The sequence below is a fragment of the Musca domestica genome, unplaced genomic scaffold (genome assembly GCF_030504385.1).
Source record: "Musca domestica strain aabys unplaced genomic scaffold, Musca_domestica.polishedcontigs.V.1.1 58, whole genome shotgun sequence".
Taxonomy (NCBI): domain Eukaryota; kingdom Metazoa; phylum Arthropoda; class Insecta; order Diptera; family Muscidae; genus Musca; species Musca domestica.
In genome coordinates, this window is record NW_026712360.1 from 3,265,361 (window position 1) to 3,287,378 (window position 22,018).

General features: G+C 38.1%; 6 protein-coding genes across 6 annotated transcripts; 5 read left to right on the forward strand and 1 right to left on the reverse strand.

Moving 5' to 3' along the window:
• The first annotated feature begins 1,870 nt into the window (after positions 1–1,870).
• Positions 1,871–2,736, forward strand: LOC131805533 (trypsin zeta-like). Its single transcript, XM_059128797.1, has one exon. The coding sequence runs from the start codon at positions 1,893–1,895 to the stop codon at positions 2,718–2,720; it is 828 nt and encodes a 275-aa protein (XP_058984780.1). The 5' UTR covers positions 1,871–1,892; the 3' UTR covers positions 2,721–2,736.
• Positions 2,737–5,913: 3,177 nt separating this feature from the next.
• On the forward strand, positions 5,914–6,789 carry LOC131805534 (trypsin zeta-like). Its single transcript, XM_059128799.1, has one exon. It carries the CDS (start codon positions 5,927–5,929, stop codon positions 6,746–6,748), a length of 822 nt encoding a protein of 273 aa, XP_058984782.1. The 5' UTR covers positions 5,914–5,926; the 3' UTR covers positions 6,749–6,789.
• A 2,799-nt stretch (positions 6,790–9,588) lies between these two features.
• On the forward strand, positions 9,589–10,545 carry LOC101895344 (trypsin zeta-like). Its single transcript, XM_005175086.4, has one exon. It carries the CDS (start codon positions 9,629–9,631, stop codon positions 10,472–10,474), a length of 846 nt encoding a protein of 281 aa, XP_005175143.2. The 5' UTR covers positions 9,589–9,628; the 3' UTR covers positions 10,475–10,545.
• A 1,168-nt stretch (positions 10,546–11,713) lies between these two features.
• Positions 11,714–12,572, forward strand: LOC131805537 (trypsin eta-like). Its single transcript, XM_059128802.1, has one exon. The coding sequence runs from the start codon at positions 11,765–11,767 to the stop codon at positions 12,545–12,547; it is 783 nt and encodes a 260-aa protein (XP_058984785.1). The 5' UTR covers positions 11,714–11,764; the 3' UTR covers positions 12,548–12,572.
• A 3,284-nt stretch (positions 12,573–15,856) lies between these two features.
• On the forward strand, positions 15,857–16,985 carry LOC131805535 (trypsin zeta-like). Its single transcript, XM_059128800.1, has 2 exons — positions 15,857–16,785; positions 16,851–16,985. Exon 1 carries the CDS (start codon positions 15,919–15,921, stop codon positions 16,732–16,734), a length of 816 nt encoding a protein of 271 aa, XP_058984783.1. The 5' UTR covers positions 15,857–15,918; the 3' UTR covers positions 16,735–16,785; positions 16,851–16,985.
• A 2,891-nt stretch (positions 16,986–19,876) lies between these two features.
• On the reverse strand, positions 19,877–20,781 carry LOC101895171 (trypsin 5G1-like). Its single transcript, XM_005175085.4, has one exon. It carries the CDS (start codon positions 20,745–20,747, stop codon positions 19,950–19,952), a length of 798 nt encoding a protein of 265 aa, XP_005175142.1. The 5' UTR covers positions 20,748–20,781; the 3' UTR covers positions 19,877–19,949.
• Between the last annotated feature and the right edge of the window lie 1,237 nt (positions 20,782–22,018).

Here is a 22,018-nt window from a genome sequence, read left to right on the forward strand (position 1 = left end):
ACAATTTATTTTAGTTTTATTTTTATACCCTCCACCATAGTATGGAGAGTATATTAAGTTTGTCATTCCGTTTGTAACACCTCGAAACATTTATCCTTGAATGGTCTTAATTCAGGTTTTCTTTGAATAGAAGACCAAAAGTATGTATTTTATTGTCAAAGTACATTAAATGGGCTAAAGGAACCACAGGACATCTTTGATAGATAGAGGTCCTTAATGGTCCTCTGTGTAGCAGGTTATTAAAAGGCTTTCTATGGAAAGGAGTAGACTTTGGAGACCTGATTAGATTTTTTTCTCTACGAAAAAAATTCTCCTCAGGAGGACCTGAGGGAGATTTTTCTAGACGAAAAAGCCTTCCAAATTGGATCTGACAAGATTTTTCTAGACGAAAAGTATCCTCAGGTGGATCTGACGAGATTTTCTCTTCTCAGTTGGACCTGACGAAATTTTTCCTAGACTAAAGAGTCTTCTCAGGCCCACCTGAAAGACTTTTTCGTCAACAGATTTTTTTCTAGACAATAAAGTCTCCTAAGGTGGGCCTGACGAGATTTTTTCTAAACGAAGAGTCTCCTGGAACACCATCTATGAATGGAAGATTTTTAAAAAAAAATATATTGAAAAGATGATCTTCAATGAGACTTTTGCGAAGAGTTCCTTTAAGATGTCTTCAATGAATAGAGGATATTCTTTAGATAGCCCTAGATACCTTATAAAGCCCTTATTCAGATAATTTATATATTATCCTTTAATGAGGGCCTTCAACAAACCTTCCAATAGCATTTCTTGGCATAAAATTCTTCCCATAGGTTTTTTAGCCCTTTATATGGGAAAAAAGGCTCAAAGGGATAAAGGAGCTTTAGGACATCTTCAATAGATAGAGGTCCTTTAACGTTCTCATTAAAAAGCCTTCTATGTAAGACACATACATGCATAGAACTGTCAATGTAGGTCTAAGTTTTGTTATAGTCCCCATATGACTGTACCACCTAGATATTCGGCATTTTGATGATGATTTGTGTTACACTTTTCACTGGAAATGTTTCAAAATTGGAATTCGAATTTTCTCATGGTTACAACATCATATGACCGAAATTTGCATATGAAGGTCCAGGTCTTCGTATAGCCCTTATATAACAGTACCTCCTTAAATTCGGTATTTTGGTAATTTTAGCGACATTATCCGCCGGAATTGTTGTAAATTTCGCATTGAAAGTTCGTTAGGTTGTGTTTGTTTGGATAGTAATTTTGACACTAGAATCCATACAGGTAGGTCTCTTTACTTGTAACTTGCCCTACCATGACTTCATTGTAGCTTGGGTAGACTTCCTTTCTGGCAACTTTTTCAAAGTTATACCACATTCCATTCATTGTGCAATGGGTTAATCAGTCTTAAGATCCAACGATTCCAGGCAGCCCTTTAGGAAGCTAGGTAATGTTAATAAGTTAGAATTTTTTTCAAGAAAGCGTTGACCTCCTTTAAATTGGCGAGCTCGTAAACGTTGCAAACTCTGTGATACCTAAAGGTGACAAAGGAGCGTAGGGCCAAAATCGAACTAGGTCAACCTAAAACTCATTTGTTTCTCTACGAAGAAGCCAGCCAATGACTTAGGACAGTCAAAAAAGCGTTTTATGTATTCTCGCCTTAAGAATGTTTTGTTAGCTATCTTGAGGTTTAAGATTTCAATTCTAATTCCTATTAAAACAAAATCCAAATCAAGCTATTAGATTTCGCAAAAAAAACTATATTGACCTTATCACTGTTTAGATTTCGGCCAGAATTTACAGCTGGTGATATGATTATCTCAGGGAAAATCGGCAAATTTTCTATAAAATTATTGATACGGAATTGGGAAAGATTTAGTTCGACTGTTTACCTTGCAGCACACGGACACATGGCAAATATTGGTGGTTTGGTTCTTTTTTTCTTGGCATCTGCCCTGGTAGCTGGCAAACCCATTCAGGATGAGGATATCGAACCATCGCTGAGACTCGATGGACGTATTGTGGGTGGCTATGCTGTGGATATTACCCGCCATCCCCATCAGGTATCGATGCGGCGTAAGAGCTGTGACGATTGTGCCTTCTCACACACCTGTGGCGGCAGTATTTACAATGCGAAGGTCATTGTGACGGCGGCGCATTGTGTCAATGGACGTGTGGCGGATAATTTCATAATTGTGGCAGGCACAAGTACCCGTAATGGCGTGGATGGTGCCGTGTCGCGTGTCGATAAGATTATTATGCACGAGAACTATAACGCTTCCGTCTATGATAATGATGTGGCTTTGATGATTTTGTCACACCCTTTGCCATTGAATGGCTTCACCATGGCGCCCATTGAATTGGCCACAGAAGTTCCGTCGAAGGGTTCCAAGTCTACAATAAGCGGTTGGGGTACAACTACCGCGGGTGGTTTTGCTTCAAATCAATTGTTGGCTGTCGATGTGCCAATTGTGGAAAATAATCGTTGCGATGCTGCGTATGCTGTTACCTATGGTCCAGGACGTATCACCGATGCCATGTTGTGCGCCGGTGTCGAGGGTACCGGTGGTAAGGATGCCTGCCAGGGCGATTCCGGTGGCCCACTTTTGGTAAATGGCAAGTTGACTGGTATTGTTTCGTGGGGTCGTAGCTGTGCCTTGGCCGATTATCCTGGGGTCTATGCAAGCGTACCATATTTGAGGGATTGGATATTGGAAAATGTGGCTGCCAATTCGTAAAAAAATTAAAATAATTAAAAGACTTTGTGGTAGTTTATTTTTAGTAATAAAGTATTCAATATAATTAGGAATTTTTGGAAAAAAAGAGATCTCGATTATCTGATCGGAAAATACTTGGGAAAGACGAAAAAAAAAACAAAAAATATTCAATGCTCCAACACAGTTTCAGCGAAGCCTCGCAATTCATGAGAAAAGTTTGAGAGAAGTCCTTGAGTTTTTAGGGAGCCTGAGAGAGACTGGGAGCTCTGTAAAAGTTCGCGAGTTCCATAGAAGTCAGGGAGTCCTAAGAAGTCTGGAAAAAAGTTTAGAAGTTCTTTAAAAATCAGAGATTTTCTTGAGATTTTTTAGGAAATTTGGGTTTATAAAAAAATCTGGGAGTATTTAAGAAGTCTAGGCTTCTTCTGAAATCCGGAAGTACTTAGAAAGCTAAGAAAATTATAAGAAGGTCTGGCAGGTTGGGAATTGTCGAGGAGCTGTGAAGAAATCTGAGAATTTCTTGGAGGTCAAGGGCATCTTAAAAATTTTGCATGTCCAACGGAAGCCTAGGAGTTCTAAGAAATTTAGGGAGATCTTATACACACTGGTAGTTCTTAGTAGGAAAGAGAGTTGTGTAAGCTATGAGAATGTCTGGGAGTTCTTAGGACGCCTGGGATTTCTTGGGATGAAGAAGGCTTTTTTAAAAGTAAGGAAGTTCTTAAGGAGTTAAGATAGCTCTAGGAAAATCTAAAATCTAATCTAAGTACATGGTAGATCTGGGGGTTCTTCTGGGCTTCCAACGAAAGCTAAAAAACTTTAGGGAGAGCGAATGTTATAAGAAGAAGAAGTAGCTCTAGGAAAAACTGGAAGCACATAGTAGGTCTTAGGAACTTTAGGGAGGGGGAATGTTTAAAGAAAGTCTCGCAGGTTGGCAGTTGTCGAGGATACTAGGAGCTGTGAAGAAGTCTGAGAATTCCTTTGAAGTCAACGGTATCTTAAAAAGTTTGGGTGTCCAACGGAAGCCCAGGAGTTCTAAGAAATTCAGGGATTTTTTAAGAACTCTGTTAGTTCTTAGTTGGAAAAAGTATTTTGGAAGTTCTGTTAAAGTCTGGGAGCTCTTAGGATGTCTGGGGATGTTAGGGGTTTTCTACAGTTAGGAAGTTGTTAAGGAGTTAAGGAGCTCTAAGAAAGTCTAGTAGTTCATAGACCTTCTATTTTCTCGGCTTAAAAACTTTAGGGAAAACTTTATAAGAAAGTTTTGCAGGTTAGCAGTAGTCCAGGAAACTATGAACTGTGAAGAAGTCTGGATGTTTCTTTTGAAGTCAATGGGAACTTAAAAAGTTTGGGTGTCCAACGGAAGCCTAGAAGTTCTAAGAAATTCGGGGAGTTCTTTTGAACTCTGGGAGTTTTTTGTAGGAAAGGGAGTTATGGAAGTTCCAAGAAAGTCTGGGAGCTCTTAGAATGTTTGGATGGATGTTTTTATGTCAGGGAGTTTTTAAGGATTTGAGGAGCTCTAAGAATATCTGATAGTTCATAGGAGGTCTGAAAGTATTTGGGAGTTCCCCCCAGACTTCCTATGAACTCTTGGACTTCCTAGGAACTCTATGACTTCCCAAGAAAGCATAAAATTGATTCCCACGCTTAGTAACTTGAGGAAGTTCCTATGAACTCTGGAAGTTCTTAGAAAGTATTAAAGTTGTTGAAGTTCTGAGAAAGCCTGGGAGCTCTTAGGATGTCTGGCAGTAGTTCAAAGAGGTTTGGGAGTTCTTCTGTAGTCTCTGAGTTCCAGGAAAGACTGGGAGTTCTTATGAGTCCCCAGACTTCCTATAAACTTTCGGACTTCCCAGGAACTCTTAGGGTATATGGCAATAGTTTGTAGGACGTTTGGGAGTTCTTCGGAAGTTTGTGAGTTCCTAGAAAGAATGGGAGTTCCTCTGATTTGCCAGATTGCCTATAGACTCTCGGACTTCCTAGTAACTTAATGACCTCTCAAAAAAGCTTAGAATTGATTTGAGCTTCCCATGAACTCCTCGGTGCTTAGTTACTTTGGGATACTTAGGACTGTCGGGAAATTCCTATGAAATCTGGAAGTTCTTAGAAAGTATTAATGTTGTTAAAGTTCTGAGAAAGTCTGGGGGCTCTTAGGATGTCTGCAGTAGTTCATAGGAGGTCTGGGAGTTCTTATGTAGCCTGTGAGTTCCAGGAAAGACTGCGCGTTCTTATGATTCCCCAGACTTCTTAAGAACTTTCGGATTTCTCAGGAACTCTAAGGATATCTGGCAATAGTTTGTAAGACGTCTGGGAGTTTTTCGGAAGTTTGTGAGTTCCTAGAAAGAATGGGAGTTCCTCAGATTCCCCAGATTTCCCATAGAATCTCGGACTACCTAGTAACTTAATGACCTTTAAAAAAGCTTAGAATTGATTTGAGCTTCCCATGAACTCCTCGGTGCTTAGTTACTTTGGGATACTTAGGACTGTCAGGAACTTTTTAAATGTATAGACATTTAGTAAAGCTCTTAAAGCATAGAGAATATTTGAAATGATTAGAACAACTTGGATGGGGGTTTTAAAGAAGTAAAAAAATTCTTAAGAGCCTGGAGAGCTTTAAGGAAGTCTTGCGGTTTATAAGAGACCTGAGAGTTCGGAAAAGTTTGAGAGTTCGTCAGAAAAGTGTGAGTTCTTAAGATTCTCCAAACTTTCGAACTAATTGACTTTCCCAGAGAGTCTAGCATTGAATTATAGAAATTCTCTGAAGGAAATTAACGAATTTTTATGAGACTCTTAAATTTAGAGAAATTCCGGAAGCTTGGACAATTTTACGTGGGAAACTCATAGAACTTTCTTCGTCTTTAACTTTGCAATTCCCCAGAGATTTAAGTGTTATCTTTTTTAGTTCTTATGCTACTTCAAAACTCATATGAATTCCGAATAAATAAAATAAAATATCAAAATTTTCTTCCTTGAACTTTTTGAGAAACTCCGTAACATGCCTAAGAAGACATGGTTTCTACCACTAATTCCCCTCTGTCTCTTATCGATTGTAACTTCACCCTGACCCGTTCTCCTCATTCATCACTCACACACACACACATATTTTTCTTATCGTGCGTACAGCATTTGATTATCTCTGATATGATTGTGGGTTAATAAATCAGAAAAAGTTTGCTATAAAACCATTGATACAAATCTGCCGGGAATTTAGTCTGGCTGTGCGGCTAACTGAGAACAGAATGTCGAAGTTGTCGGTTTGCAATATTTTACTCTTGACCATTTTGGCCCATGTGGTTGTGGGACAACCCCTTAAGGATGAGGAACTGGCGCCCAATGTAAATCAGGATGGTCGCATTGTTGGTGGCTATGCCGTGGATATTACCAAACATCCGCATCAGATTTCGATGAGGCGCAAGAGTTGTGAAGACTGTACCTACACGCACAGCTGTGGCGGTAGTATTTACAAGGCCGATGTCATTGTGACCGCAGCTCATTGTGTCAATGGACGGGTGGCGGAAAATTTCATAATTGTGGCCGGTACCAGTACCCGTAATGGCGTCGATGGTGCTGTGTCGCGCGTAAAGAAAATCGTGATGCACGAGAAATACAATTCATCCGTGACCGACAATGATGTGGCCCTGATGTTCCTTGCTACTCCATTGCCTCTGGATGGCATTAAAATGGCTCCCATTGAATTGGCCAGCGAAGTTCCGGTACATGGTTCCAAGTGCACAATAAGCGGTTGGGGTACCACATCCTCGGGTGGTGTTTCCTCCAATCAGCTGTTGGCTGTCGATGTACCCATTGTTGATAATGAACGCTGCGATGCTGCCTATGGTCCAGGACGTATTACTGATGCCATGTTGTGTGCCGGAGTTGAGGGTGTCGGTGGCAAAGATGCCTGCCAGGGTGATTCCGGTGGTCCGCTTTTGGTGAATGGCAAATTGGCCGGCATTGTTTCGTGGGGCCGTAGCTGTGCTTTGCCCGATTATCCTGGAGTCTATGCCAATGTGCCCTATTTGAGAGAGTGGATTTTGGAGAATGTTGCTGCCAATGTTTAAATTAAATATTTGCAAAAATAAATGAAATTTTTTTTAACATATTTTTGGGCGAAATCATTGGCGTAGCTTTGTGTAATTTTTGTTTTTGCTGTTTGTGTGTTGGGTTTATCAGTGGCTGAACACTTATGGTCGTAAAATGATAAGCTACCATGATGGACGTTTCGTTTATTATTTAATATGGGTCGTTAATAATATTTAATGGTTTGTTATGGAGAACCAAAGATTGTGTACTGACAACGATTGCACTGCGAAAAAAAAAATCAAGGAGGTAGTGGAAAAATATACTGTCAACTCCTTGAAAATACCCAAAAACCCTCTAGGAAAATTGGAGACCTAGAACTTCATTGCTTCAGTCCCTATAAACCTTCTTCATTTATTTTTCTTTTCTGAAAGCTTCATCAGGTCCTGTGCTTCCCTGCAGTTTCCATTATCCACACGAGTATCCATAAGCTCCATGAGTTACATTAAATTTCTACAGTTCCAACGAACTCGACGAATTCCCAGGAAGTCTAAGAAGTGAATTTCATGACCTCCCATGCCCCAACATTGATATGATGAACTCCTAGAGCTCCTTTGAACCCCAAGAGTTCCTTTGAACGTCACAAGTTCCTTTGAGGGTTCTTACGAAGTCCTAGTAGCGCTTCGAACTCCTAGTACTCCGACGAACTGCAGAACTTCTTTAAAACTCTCGGAGTTTGTGGAATTCCTAAAATTGTTGTGAACTCCTAGTGTGCATTTAGACTGTTACCGTTCTTTTGAACTTCACTTGTTCGTTCGGTTAGAGTTCCTTTGAACCCTGCTCTATAAACTTCAAAAGTTTCTAAAGGTGAGAACACATAAAAAACATTTTTGACTGGTTTAAGTCATCGGCTGGCTTCTTTGGAAAATAATAAAGGAGCGTAGGACCAAAATCGAACTAAGTCAAGCAAAAACTCCTTTGTTCCCCTACGAGGAGGCCTGCCAATGACTTATACTTGTCAAAATAGCGTTTTATGTACTCTCACCTTAAGAGACTCACAAGTTTCTTATTCCCAACTCCACAATTAATTATTTATTCCACGAGTCCCTAAAAAGCTTCTGGTGACTTACACGAATCCCCATGAACTCCACAAGTTCTTTTTGGGCATCTACAGTTCCCATGAACTCCTTAACATACTATGAACTCTTACAGTTATATGACGTTCCCATGAACTCCTCGAGTTTTATGATCTTCCCAGCATTTGGAGTTTCTTCGAGTTTCTTGAATGTATGTGAGCTCTGCGAGGTCCTGTGAACGCAATGAGTTCCTGTGAACTCAACAAGTTCCTTTGAAATTTACCAGTCCCTGTGAACTCTAGCAGTTCCTGGGGACTCTACAAGACCTTGTGAACTCAGAAAATCCCACGAGTTCCTGTGAACTCCACCAGTTTCGATAAACCTTACCGGTTGCTATAAATATTATAAAAAATCCATAGGGATCTTATGAGCTCTTATAGTTCCTACAAACACCTACAATCCCAAAGAACACCGGAGACCTCAGAAATTCCTTCAGTTCAAATGAATATCAGGAGTTCCCATGAATTTCGGTGAGTTCCTGTAGACTATACCAGTTCATATGAACAACACCAGTTCGATTGTAAACTCTTGGAGTTCTATTGAACTCCACGAGTTCCTGTGAACTCCCAAAACTGTTTTGAACTTCTATTGTTTGTGTGAGCGCTGAAAGTTCCTATTAAAAAACGAGTTGCATAAACTTAAAGGGGTGTTTGTTAACTGAACGAGTTGCATGAACTGCATGCGTTCCAGTGAACCAAAAAAGTTCCGCATGAACTGAACTAGTTCTAGTGAACTGTTCGATTTTCGTTTTTATTTTTAGTTTCTCAACCAGTTCCTGTAAACTATTCCAGTTCATGTGAACTCAATGAGTTTCTGAGAGCTCAATGAGCTCCAAGAGTTCCAATGAACACCAGATAATTCCTTGACCTCTTGTAAACTACACCAGTTCCTATGAACTCCACTAGAACTGAACAAGTTATTGTGAACTGAACGAGTTCCTATAAACTAAACATGTTCCCATGATCTGAACTTGTTCTTGTGAGCAGTTCGATTTCCTTTGTTATTTTTAGTTTCTTTAATATTTACGAGTTCCTGTCAACTCAACCAGTTCCTGTGAACTAAACCAGTTTGTGTGAGTTCCTACAAGCTCCTAGAGTTCCAATGAACACAATAGATGTCAGGAATTGCATAAGCTCAAGTTAATGTCAAGTGTTCCTGTGAACTCCACCAAAACTGAACAAGTTTTTGTGTACTGAACGAGTTATTGCGTACTGAACGAGTTCCCATAAACTAAACCATGATCTGAACTAGTTCTTATGACCTGTTCGATATCCTTTTTTATTTTCTTTACATATAAAGTTTCACGGAAGCCATGATTTTCTATATTGCACAGTGAAGCCCTCTGAGATCCAGATTCGTTTGTAGGCTCTTGGAATTCTATTGAACCCCACGAGTTCCGGTGAACTCTTAAAACTGTTTGGAACATCTATTGTTTGCGGGAGCGTCAAATGACTCTATGAACAAAACTAGTTCCGTAGAATGAATAAGTGTTCATAATCTGAACTAGTTCCTGTGTTTTCTTCCTTTTTTGTTGTTATTTCATTTTCTTTACTGGTGATGAATTCCTACAGATCCCATGATTTTCTAGATTTCTTTATTCCGTATATTTTTGTCAATAAATCACACCGATTTATGGTTATCGTTTTACGGCCATCGACGATAATTAAATGTGAGGTTTATCTCTTATTACCCTGGGCCATAAAATCCCTATCTATGGTCCGCTATAAAACCCTTAGCCTCCAGCTAACAGAGGTTTAGTATCTCTGCGTAAATTACACGATCAAAATGGACAATTTTTACTCCCATAATTTCATTGGTTTCCTACTTGCAATCCTTATAGTCTATGCAGCGGCCCAACCGCTGCAACAAGAAGCCCCCGAATCCAAACTCTCCGAAAATGGACGCATTGTTGGCGGCTATGCAGTGGACATAACACGTCATCCCCATCAGGTGTCGCTGAGACATAAACTCCTCTCTTCATGGCAATATGCCCATATGTGCGGTGGCAGTATTGTCCGTGAAGATGTCATTGTCACCGCTGCCCATTGTGTGAATAATCGTAAGGCGAAAAATTTCATAGTTGTGGCTGGAACTGTAAATCGTGCGGGCAGCGATGGCTTTGTGGCACGTGTGGAGAAAATTGTCCAGCATGAGAGCTATAATTCCTCCATAACAAACAATGATGTAGCCCTGCTATTCCTGGCCACACCATTGCCATTGAATGGTGTAACCATGGCCGCTGTTGAACTGGCCAAAAATGTTCCGGTACAGGGCTCAAAATCTGTTATCAGCGGCTGGGGCACCACTGCTCCTGCCGGCTCAGCTTCAGATACGCTTTTGGCTGTCGACGTGCCCATTGTGGAAAATGAACGTTGTGATGCGGCTTATGCTGTTAGTTATGGCCCGGGACGCATTACCGATGCAATGCTTTGTGCTGGCGTTGAAGGTGTCGGCGGCAAAGATGCCTGCCAAGGTGATTCGGGAGGTCCCCTCTTGGTGCAGGGCAAATTGACGGGTATTGTTTCGTGGGGTCGCAGCTGTGCTTTGCCTGATTTTCCCGGTGTCTATGCCAATGTGCCGTACCTCAGGGAATGGATATTGCAAACAATTGAGGCAAATGTGAAAAAATAATCGGATGTTTTAGATTTAAATAAAAAAATGTTTTATAAAAATGTGAAATTTATTTTTTTAAAGAAATATTGAATGAAAATTAAAAAATTGAATAAGGAAATATTTTCCTTTTCACTTTTTCATAAAATAAAAGAATTCATTTTCCATTGATATCATTCTCCAAACTCAAGAAATTATGTTAAAATGTGGCAAATAATCGATTTTGTGTACCCTACTTTGTGACGGTGACATTGGGTAAAAAAACGAACTAAGGCATGTTCACATGGCAAGATATTATCTGTAGAGCAGTAAAATTGATTTCCTCACGTGATCGGTACTAAAAATAGTTGATGAGATAATTAAATTGAAAAAAGAATATGAGAACTGATCATATGATGCTGTATTGAAAAACATTTTTTCAAAAATGCGAAAATATCAAAGATTTAAATAATTTGGAATTTTTCAATAGCCCAAAATCTAATTGTTTAGAAAAAAAACTTTCAAAAATTATTATTTTCCATTTCACTTTTTCATAAAATAAAATAAACTCAAGAAATTAAGTTAAAATGTGGCAAATAATCGATTTTGTTTACCCTATTTTGTGACGGTGACATTGGGTAAAAAAACGACCTAAGGCATGTTCACATGCCAAGATATTATTTGTCATACATAAACTGTACAGCAGTAAAATTGATTTCCTCACGTGGCCAGTCCTAAAAATAGTTGATGAGATAATTAAATTATAAAAGAATATCAGAACTGATCATATGATGCTGTATTGAAAAAAATTTTCAAAAAAGGGAAAATATCAAAGATTTAAATAATTTGGAATTTTTCAATGGTCCAAAATCTAATTGTTTAGAAAAAAAAAAACTTTCAAAAATTATTATTCATGCCTATAAAGATTAAAGTCTCATTAACACCGAACATATAGCAGCGGAACACATTAGTAAAATTGTCAATTCTCTCAACTTCATGTCAAATCAATGACATCTCTTCGTAAAACGCATATTTTGGTGTCGGTATAAATAAAAATTATGGTTTTAATGGAATATTTCTCAGAAGAACTTTCAATTTTCTTTTTAAATATTTACCCTGCATATAAATTTCCTCCGTGTACTTCGAAAGAATTCAACAGCCCAAAAAAAAACTTCTTCGCCCGGTAGTAAAATGATTAAAAACAATAATACAACCTCCTTATCGGCTATCTTAAATCCCCATGCCATATCGATTGATAAGTTTGACGTCGCATAAATATGCCGCTTTGCCGAAAATTCCCACTTCTCAATCAGTAATAAATTAAACTTGAATATGTTTAGATTGGCGGTATTGCTACTGGCCATTGTCGCTGCTGGCATTGAGGCTGCTGCTCCATTGACCAACACGGGTCGTATCATTGGAGGTCGTGAGGTGACCATTGCCAAACATCCACATCAGGTGTCATTGCGTTACAAGAGCTGCGATGAATGCACCTTCCTGCATGGCTGTGGCGGTGTCATTTACAATGCCAATACCATTCTAACGGCAGCCCATTGTGTCCACAAACGTGAGGTGCATGAGTTCATTGTGGTTGCCGGTACCGATAATCGTTCCGGTTCGGATGGTATTGTTGCTCTCGTTGAGCGTATAGTGCTGCATGAAAACTACAATCCAGCCCTGACGGAAAACGATGTGGCCCTACTGCATTTGGCCACCCCTATTGTGCTGAATGGTGTCAACATCGATGCTGCTGTTTTGGCAAAGCAGCCAACCAAAATCGGGGCCACAGCTTTGGTTACCGGTTGGGGCACCACATCGGAGGGTGGCATGAATTCGCTGAAATTACAAGAAGCCGAGGTAAAGGTAATCGATCATGAGGTGTGCAATGATGCCTACGGCTTTGGACGCATCACCGAGGACATGCTGTGTGCCGGTGTTGTGGGTGGCGGTCGAGATGCCTGTCAAAATGATTCTGGTGGTCCATTGATAAGCAACGATACACTGATTGGCATTGTTTCATGGGGTACGGGTTGTGCTCGCCCTGAATATCCGGGCGTCTATGCCAATGTGGCCTATTTTAGGTCGTGGATTGAAACCAATGCTAAGGGAAATTGATAAATTTTTGCCAACGAAAAAATTGAAAAAAGTTAATAAAGGTTTTTTTTGATTTACAGCTAATTTTTGGAGATTTTTTTTTTGTCTAGACAAGGGTATTAATTGCGGTTGAGCAGGAGAGCAGAAGATTGGCGGGAGATTGCAAAAATAGGTGAATGTTTGGAATATTTAATCAAGGGATTTCAAGAGTCCCTTATTTGTGCATGCAACAAAGAATTGTTCGATTCAATTAACGCGAATCAGGATTTAAGGCAAGAATACATAAACCGTTATTTTTTAACTGACTTAAGTCATCGATTGGCATTTTCACAAAAGAAAAAAAGGGTAAATTATGGGCCAAGATTGAACCAAAGATAAGATCACATAGAGGAACAAAGAAGTTTTAGGTTGACTTAGTTCGATTTTGGCCTTACGCTCTTTTCTCTGTCAAAAAAAGTATTTTATGTACTCTCACTTGAAGTCAACCCAAATCTCCATTGTTTTTTTTACGGAGAGGCCAGCCTAAAGGGAAGAGTACATGAAGGGGTTTTTTTTTGTCTGGCATAAGTCATCGGCTGGCTTCTTCGTAGAGGAATAAAGGAGTTTTAGGTTAATATAGATCGATTTTGGCCCTACGCTTCTTTGCTTTTTTTCGAAGACGCCAGCCGATGCCAGTCAAAAAAGCGTTTTATGTACTCTCACCTTTACTTCTGCATTTTCATTTTTTTAAATTATAATTTTAAAAATTATTTGAATATGCCTTCCAATATTAAAAAAAGGGTTGCCATTACCGATTTGGCAAATGAAATTTTTCTGTTTTTTTTTTCTGTGGAAAAATCTACAGATTTTCCTTACAAAGGTCAGTAGAAAATTTTACGCAGATCATTATCATAAGTACAGATATACAGAGCCTAATTCCAATATGCCAAAAGAATTTGCTCAAACATCTAAATGTGGAGGTGTAAGTGTGATGTTATCACAAACGATAAATGAATGAATGCGAACTACCTTAATATTGATCATCTGTAAGCAGATCAGCTGATTAGCAGCTGTAGTTTTAAGGATTGTAAATGTTGTTCGAAATCAAAAGATTAAATTAAACAAGTAAAAAAGCAGCTATGTTCGGCCGATCCGAATTTTTAATGCCCTTTACCACTTCTAAGGAAATTGAAAAACTTCAAAAAAAAATCCGATGAACAACTCTAGTTTAGTAAAAACTCTTCGATTTTTTCCCAGAGGTAGGTATTTTTACCCTGATTCCGGGAAACTATTTTTTTCTTGGGGACGGACCCGGGATCCCAGATTTTTGATTCCAAAGTCAGGGCTTAAGACCCGGCCTGGACCCGGACCCAATTACCCGATATAGACAATATAGGTATTGTAGCATTTTGGAAAGGTGAGAGTATCAGCTATAAACTGCCATCAATTTTGTCGACCCCCATTAGGGGCCCTTTTTGAACATTTTGGGGGTTTTATAAAAAATATGGGTCCAAAAAATCGATAATTTGACTATATTGTATATATCGGATAATTGGATCGGGGTCTAGTCGGGGTCCTGAACCCGGACTTTGGGGTCCCGGGTCCGTCCACCAAGAAAATAATAGTTTCCCGGAATCAGGGTAAAAATACCTACCACTGGAAAAAATTTCGAAAATTTTGAAGAATTTTTACTAAACTAGAGTTAAGCCAAATACGAAAACTACCACTTAAATGAAAACCGTAATATATATACGAAGACGTGGACCTGCATACGAAATTTTTTGTCATAGGCTGTAGTGCCCATTACGAATTTCAAATACGAAATTTGTTACAATTACGGTGAATAATGTCGCAAAAATTATGATAAAGTATCGGGAGGTACCGTCATATGGAGGCTATATGTGGACCTGCATACAAATTGTTTTGCCGTAAGTTATGGTACCAATTAAGATCTTTCAATACAAAATTTGAAACGATTCCGGTGAATAATATCGGGAGGTACCGTTATATGGGGGCTATACGAAGACTTGGACCTGCATATGAAAATTTTTGCCATAGGCTGTAGTGCCCATTGGTATCTTCCAGTATGAAATTTGAAACGATTCCGGTGAATAATGTTGTTGAAATCATCAAAATACCGAATATCGGGAGTTACCTTTATATGGAGGCTATACGAAGACTTGGACCTGCATACAAAATTTTTTTTCATAGGCTGTAGTACCCGTTACGAACTTCAAATATGAAATTTTAAATAATTCCGGCAAATAATGTCGCTAACATCATGAAAATACCGAATATCGGGAGGTACCGTTATATGGGGGGCCATACGAAAACGTACACCGACATGGCCCATTTACAAACTTAACCTGCCTACTGATAAACTAGGCATGTATGCAAAATTTTAGCCTTCTATCTCAATTCGTTCGAAAGATAGCGAGATTACAAAAGAAAGACGGACAGACAGAAGATCATAATTTTTTTACATAATTTTCTTGAATTGATGTAAAAAAAAAGAAACTAAAAGACGAAAAAAATTAATCCCCAAGATTCTCCATTCATTTTTTTTAAATTACAGCCAAAAATCAACGGAAGTTTATTTTTGCGCCACCTTGTATTACCGAGTACACATTTTGGAGCTCTAATTTTCATGTTCTCAAATACGGCAAAAATACAAAATTTCGATGAATGGATAATTCCACCTCACTATCGTAGCCTTGGGAATGGCACGATACCTTGAGTGAACCGTCTTTAGACATTGCTTTTTAGATTTTGCTTCAAAAAGTTCAAAGGTTTCTCATTCACTTATACATAATTCCAAATTTTCTTATATATGACTACAACCCTGCACTATGAAAAGGGGAAGAGGCAAGGGGGAGGAATTACAAACAAAAAACTAAGAACATTCTATGGAGTACCCCATAATGCAATAAAAATATCCATAATCATGCCACATTCATTTAAAAAACACCAAAGTCTCTTCATTATGTGTTTCCTACATTACTCAACAAATTTCAAAGCATACTTTTAGGCAACTACAATTGAAATTTAATTCTCGTTATCAATGCGTTATACTGCCAATTGGTAAATAATTTTAAGATAAAATCCCACACAAATTCATATAATTTTCGTACCCAAACAATCCCCATTATCAAAATAGCCCTATAAAGTATTTGAAATCAATATCGTAATTCACTAATAATAGTGATATCGCCAATCATAAAATCAGCGGGAGCTATAAATGAACAGACCATGGTTTTATCAACAAATCAATAATCAGTTCAACCAAAAAAAAAAAAGAAAACATTTCCTATCATTGACTGCGATTGTGGTAACAAGTGACCAATAACGATAATGGCCTTCATTGCTACTCGGTCTGGTGTTGTCTAACCTCTTCAGTATTACAACGTCTTTCTATGACAATGCGGTGCGGCGCTTCACTCTTTGGCCTGGTGGCATTTGTGGCTTTGGTGCATGGCTTACCTGTGGAAAATCCAGCCGCAGCTGGGGACAATTCGAGAATTGTTGGTGGCAATACCACCGACATTGGGGCCCATGGCTATCAGATAAGTTTGCGCAAGAAGAGTCTGTTCTATCCCCAAGATGATTTTGGTCACATTTGTGGTGGGGCCATTCTTTCCGAAAATCATGTGGTGACCGCTGCCCATTGCATCATTGCCACGGTGCCGAGTCAATTTAAGATTGTGGCCGGCAGCAATTTGCATATTGGCAATGACGGTGTCATGGTGCCCGTCAAGGAAATCCTCATGCATGAAAACTATAATCCCGAGACCTATAACAATGACATTGCCATATTGGTTTTGGCCACGCCACTGCCGCTGAACGGCTTTACCATACGTCCAATTGAATTGATTGATGATGCACCGGTTGCAGGGATACAAACGACCATAACGGGTTGGGGTGCCCTCTGGGAGGGAGGTCCCTCGCATCACTTTTTGCAGGAGGTCAAGGTGCCGGTGGTAAGCCATGAGGATTGTAATGTTGACTATGAGGGGATGATCACGGATAAAATGTTCTGCGCCGGCTTGCGAGGTGTCGGTGGTAAAGATGCCTGCCAGGGCGACTCAGGTGGTCCGCTGACAATTCGCAATAAATTGGCCGGTGTTGTTTCCTGGGGTGCCGGCTGTGCTCGTCCTGAATATCCCGGTGTCTATGCAAATGTTTGGACCCTGAAGCCATGGATTTTGGAGAAGATGGCCCTAAATGTTTAGAAAGGGATTGGAAGGTTGGAATTTTAAAATATTATTATTTTTATTAAAAATGTGAGTGAATAAAATTTAAAAATTATTTGTTTTTTTTTAACTATTATTTTTTTTATTTGAAGTAGTTTTAGATTGTGCAAGTAATTTTGGTGGCGTATACGTGCCAATATCAGTTATACGCCCTGAGTATATTGTGGCGTTATCTAAAATTCGAAGTGGCGTACATTATATAGGGATCAAATTATGGATTTAAAAAACAATTCTAAGGATTAAAAGTGAAGTTTTTGTATATTTTTGCAAGGATCAAAACGTGGATTTGTTATATATTTTTTAGGGATTCAATGTGGATTTTTAAATACTTTATTTAAGGATTGAAACGTAGATTTTTTATTAAATATTTTTTCAAATATAAGAGGGTGGATTTTTTGTATATTTCTAAAATATTTTTTTACAAGACATACAGTTCCATATACATGGTTTTTTAAGACTGTCTTTCAAATGACCTTCAGAACAATAAACGTGGATAGTTTAAGAATTTTTGTCCAAGGACATTCAACCAATAAAACATTTTATTTTAGAATGTTTTTAAAAAGACCTTCTGCCAAAGAATGTTACTTAATTTTAATCATTTTTCTTAAGGACCTTCAGTCTACAAAACATTTTTTTTTAATGTTTTTAAAAGGATTGCCAGAAAATGTGGATTTCCGTCCTATGTTCAAACAATTTGTGTAATGGACTTTCAGTCCTACAAACATAGTTTTGTAAGAGTATCTTTCAAATGACCTTCAGAACAATAAACGTGGATAATTTAAGAATTTTTGTCAAAGGATATTCAGCCAAAAAAAAAACTATTTTTTGAAAGGACATTCTGCCAAAGAATGTGAATTTTTTCTAAAGAATTTTCTATAGAACCTTCAGTCTACAAACATGTTTTTTTTAAAAAAAAGACCTACTGCCAGAAAATGTGGATTTCCGTTCTACTTTTAAACAATTTGTTTAATGGAATTTCAGTCATACAAAAAATGTGAATTATTTTATAATTTTTCTAAAGGACCTTTTCTATAGGTGTTTTAAAAAATGCTTTTCAAAGGACCTCCTGGCAAAGAATGTCCTACATTTATAATAATTTAATTTATTTAATGGACTTTCAGTCCTACAAACATGGATTTTTAAAGGAAAATCAGTCCTACAAAGGACCTTCAGTCCCAAAAACTTGGACGTTTTAAGATTTTTGGTACTTCAGTTCTACAAACGAGGTTTTTTAAAGATTTTTTTTTGAAAGACCTTCGTGGATTTTTAAAGAATTTTTTTAAAGGTCCTTCAGTTCTACAAACGTGGTTTTTTAAGAAAAGTTTTTAAGGGACTTTCGTGGATTTTTAAAAATTTTTGTTTTAAAGGACCTTCAGTCCTACAAACTTGGATTTTTAAAGATTTTTTTTAACGAGCCTTCACTCCTATAAACGTGGATTTTTGAAGAACTTTTTTAAAGAACCTTCAGTCCTAAAACGCGGATTTTTGAAGAACTTTTTTTAAAGAATCTTCAGTCCTAAAACGCGGATTTTTGAAGAACTTTTTTAAAGAACCTTCAGTCCTACAAACGTGGAACTTCGTGGATTTTAAAGAATGTTTTTGAAAGCACCCTTAGTCCAACAAACTTCGATTTTTAAAGATTTTTTAAAGGACATTCAGTCCTACAAACATGGATTTTTAAAGATTTTTTTAAAGGACCCTCGTGGATTTTTAACGATTTTTAAAGGACCTTCAGTCCTACAAACTTGGATTTGTAAAGAATTGTTTTAAAGGACTTTCAGCCCTACAATCTTGGATTTTTAAAGAATTGTTTTAAAGGACCTTCAGTCCTAAAACGCGGATTTTTGAAGAAATCCTTTAAAGGACCTTCAGTCCTTAAAAAAATTAAAGGACCTTCAGTCCTACAATCGTGGATTTTTTAAGATTTTTTAAAGAACCTTCAGTCCTAAAACGCGGATTTTTGAAGAACTTTTTTTAAAGAATCTTCAGTCCTAAAACGCGGATTTTTGAAGAACTTTTTTAAAGAACCTTCAGTCCCAAAACGCGGATTTTTGAAGAAATTTTTTAAAGGACCTTCAGTCCTACAAACGTGGATTTTTGAAGAACTGTTTTAAAGGACCTTCAGGCCTACAAACAAGGATTTTTAAATATATTTTTTTTTATTTTAAAAGGAACAACGAATCTTCAGAACATTTTTTAAAGGATCTTCAGCCAAGGAAAGGTTGATTTTTAAATAATCTTCTTCAAAGGACCTTCAAGTAAGGAAATTTTAATTTTTTTAAGAATTATGTTTTAAATGACATTCAGCCAAAGAAAGATGAATTTTTTAAGGATTTTTCTAAAGGATTTTTTTCCTACAAATATGGAATTTTGAAACATACTTTTCACATGACCTTCTGTCCAAGAAACATGTATTTTTAAAGGATATTTTTTCAAAGACCTTCAGCCAAAGAATTTTAAAATTTTTAAGGAACTTTTTGTCTAATAAACTTTGATTTTTGTAGAATTTTTTTTTCAATAAACCTTAAAACAAAGGAACTAAAGAATTGCATGTTGCAGGGACAAACATTTAAGAATTAAGGAATATTTTTGAAAGGCAAAGGATCTTCAGGGTCAAAAACATGTATTTTTCGAAAATATAAAAAAGCTAGAAGTATTTATTTTTGCATGGACCTAAAAAGCTAGATATGTGTTTTCTAAGGACCCTGAAAGGCAAATCCGTTGATTTCCTCAAGGTAAATACATGCCTTTTTCAAAAGTCCTCGGCGTAAAAAAAATTATTTTTCAAGGATTTTGTGAAGAAAAAAATGTGATTGAAAAAATGCGTTAACTTTTAAAAATTTTCCTTAAATATGGTGGTTCAAGAAAAATCATGTTTGAAAATTATTGAAAATGTAAAATAAAGTTCACAAAATTCCCTCGGGTTACCCAATATTATTTTACATTTAAGGAGTTGCCCTCCTGGACGTATACATTCCGACAGCAATTATACGACCTGATGTTCTCTTGAAATTTCCTTAATTCTAGGCTTATAATTTTTGTTGCATTAAGATCCAGATTTTTTTACTTCATCGGAATAAAAACTCACTATCCCACCCTCTATTAAAATAAATGTTCGCAATTTTCTTTAAATGTTCTCAATCATATCATTTTATTCAAATTCCATAACATTCCGAATTCCATTCCTCCTTCATTTACACCTCCAAACCAGTTTTCTCAGCAATCCATGGCAACACAGAAGTCACCCGCGAATAAACACCTGGATAATTGGGACGAGCACAGCCATAACCCCAGGAGACAACACCAACCAAAGTGTCCTTATGGAACAAAGGACCACCCGAATCACCCTGGCAGGCATCTTTGCCGCCCTCAGTGAAGCCAGCACACAGCATACGTTCGGTAATATCACCAAATCCACGATAGGCCAAGGCACATTCATCCTGATTGACGGTGGGTACATTTGTGGCTCTCAACACATGATTCGATTCCGAGGAATTTTGGGTATTACCCCAACCGGATACCGTGACCAAGGTACCATCTGGCAACTCCGCATCACGGCTGGGCAGCTTGGCAAATTCCACTTCAAAGGGCAAAGAGAACAGCTCATAATCCTCCAATTCCAATATGGAGAAATCATAATCGATGTTCATGGGATTGTATTTCTTGTGCTGATGTATTCTCAAAGGTTTCAGCAGGATGCCATCCTTGGCGGAATATGAAGAGCCAAGGCGTACTTTAAATCCAGGATTCACGGCAGAGTGGCCAGCCGTGCAATGGGCGGCAGTGAGGACAAAACGTTTGGCAATCAAGGACCCTCCACAGAAATGGAAACTTCCCTGCAATGAGACCTGGAAGGGTACATCCTGGATGTCCACCTCATGACCGCCCACAATGCGACCATCCAAGCGAGGTAAAGGCAAATAGGCCGCAGATGACCAACCGGCCAGCAGGCATAGGCCCAAAATGTTCAGCCACAGGTTTTGCGTTTCCATACTCGTCCGAGGTGTGGGTAAAACTGTTTGGATTCCAGTGAGAATCTTTGGTTTTTATACTCTCACTTTCCATGAAAATCCAATGGCCCCATACTCTTAATAAATTACGGCTAAGGACTTGCTATCGCTTGCGATTACCCAGCTGAAGGTTAACAGATTTGTGTTAGTAGATCAAGTGGCTTGGATTTTTTTCTTTCATTCACCTGCAATTGTCCAGTGTACCACTTAATTGTTACCAACCTATTGAACACGGTTTCTTGGTCATTTCCAAGATAGTGTAAACATGATTTATGATCACTTCAGACCACCATTACAATGCACTCGTCGGTGGTAGTAGAACAATGGTCTAGGGGGTTTTCCTTTTGGAGAGCGCAATAAATCTGGTGTCCCGTGATTGCATATCAAATGTTTGTTGGTCTTATTCATTGAAAGGGTAGGGACGGGGATCTAGAGGGGTTAATTTATAACCCAGTCTAGTCATGTAAATCGCAAGGGACCAAAGAGATTGCCAAGATTTTAGCTGTAGCTGTAAAATATTGGATGCGATTAGGGGGCCATGACCAAAACAAAGAATAAATAGATTTTTATAAAAAAATACGAATTTCATGATACGTTGAAGACGTGGATTTTTGAAAAAAAAATCGAGTACCAAAAACGCGGATTTTCGATACATGCATATATCGGATGTCAACTTGGTGTTTTATGAACCTTATGAATATTCAATATTTGTGAGGGAGGCAGCAGAGGAAGTGCACCGATATATTCCATCTTCACACCAGACCTTGGGTTGTTAAAAATATTGTGATGTGTGAAATTTGAAGAGGATCGAATCCTTATTTCGGATATTATGATCGTTTTGGGTATTCAAAACGTTCAACCTTTGTGGGGGAGGTACCAGAAGGAATAGTCCGATCTTTACCATCTTTATAACAGATCTTGTGTTGATGGAAATTTTGAGATGTGCCAAATCTGAATGCAATCGGATGTTAACTTCGTGTTTTATGAGCTTCATGAATATTCAGAATTTTGACCCTTTGTGGGGGAGGTACCAGAAGTAGTGGACCGATATATTCCATCTTCACACCAGACCTTGGCTTAATAAAAATGTAGTAATGTGTGTAATTAGAAGACCTTTGGACTCTTACATCCCATTTTATAAGAGTTGTAATTATTCTAAATTTTGACCCTTTGTGGGGGAGTGGACCGATATTGTCCATTTTCGCACCTGACCTACCACTGATGCAAATATTAGGATTTGCGTAGTTGGAGCA

Coding starts and splice junctions, on each gene's coding strand:
- LOC131805533 (XM_059128797.1), top strand. CDS start 1,893: ATGGCAAATATTGGTGGTTTGGTTCTTTTTTTCTTGGCATCTGCCCTG.
- LOC131805534 (XM_059128799.1), top strand. CDS start 5,927: ATGTCGAAGTTGTCGGTTTGCAATATTTTACTCTTGACCATTTTGGCC.
- LOC101895344 (XM_005175086.4), top strand. CDS start 9,629: ATGGACAATTTTTACTCCCATAATTTCATTGGTTTCCTACTTGCAATC.
- LOC131805537 (XM_059128802.1), top strand. CDS start 11,765: ATGTTTAGATTGGCGGTATTGCTACTGGCCATTGTCGCTGCTGGCATT.
- LOC131805535 (XM_059128800.1), top strand. CDS start 15,919: ATGACAATGCGGTGCGGCGCTTCACTCTTTGGCCTGGTGGCATTTGTG.
- LOC101895171 (XM_005175085.4), bottom strand. CDS start 20,747: ATGGAAACGCAAAACCTGTGGCTGAACATTTTGGGCCTATGCCTGCTG.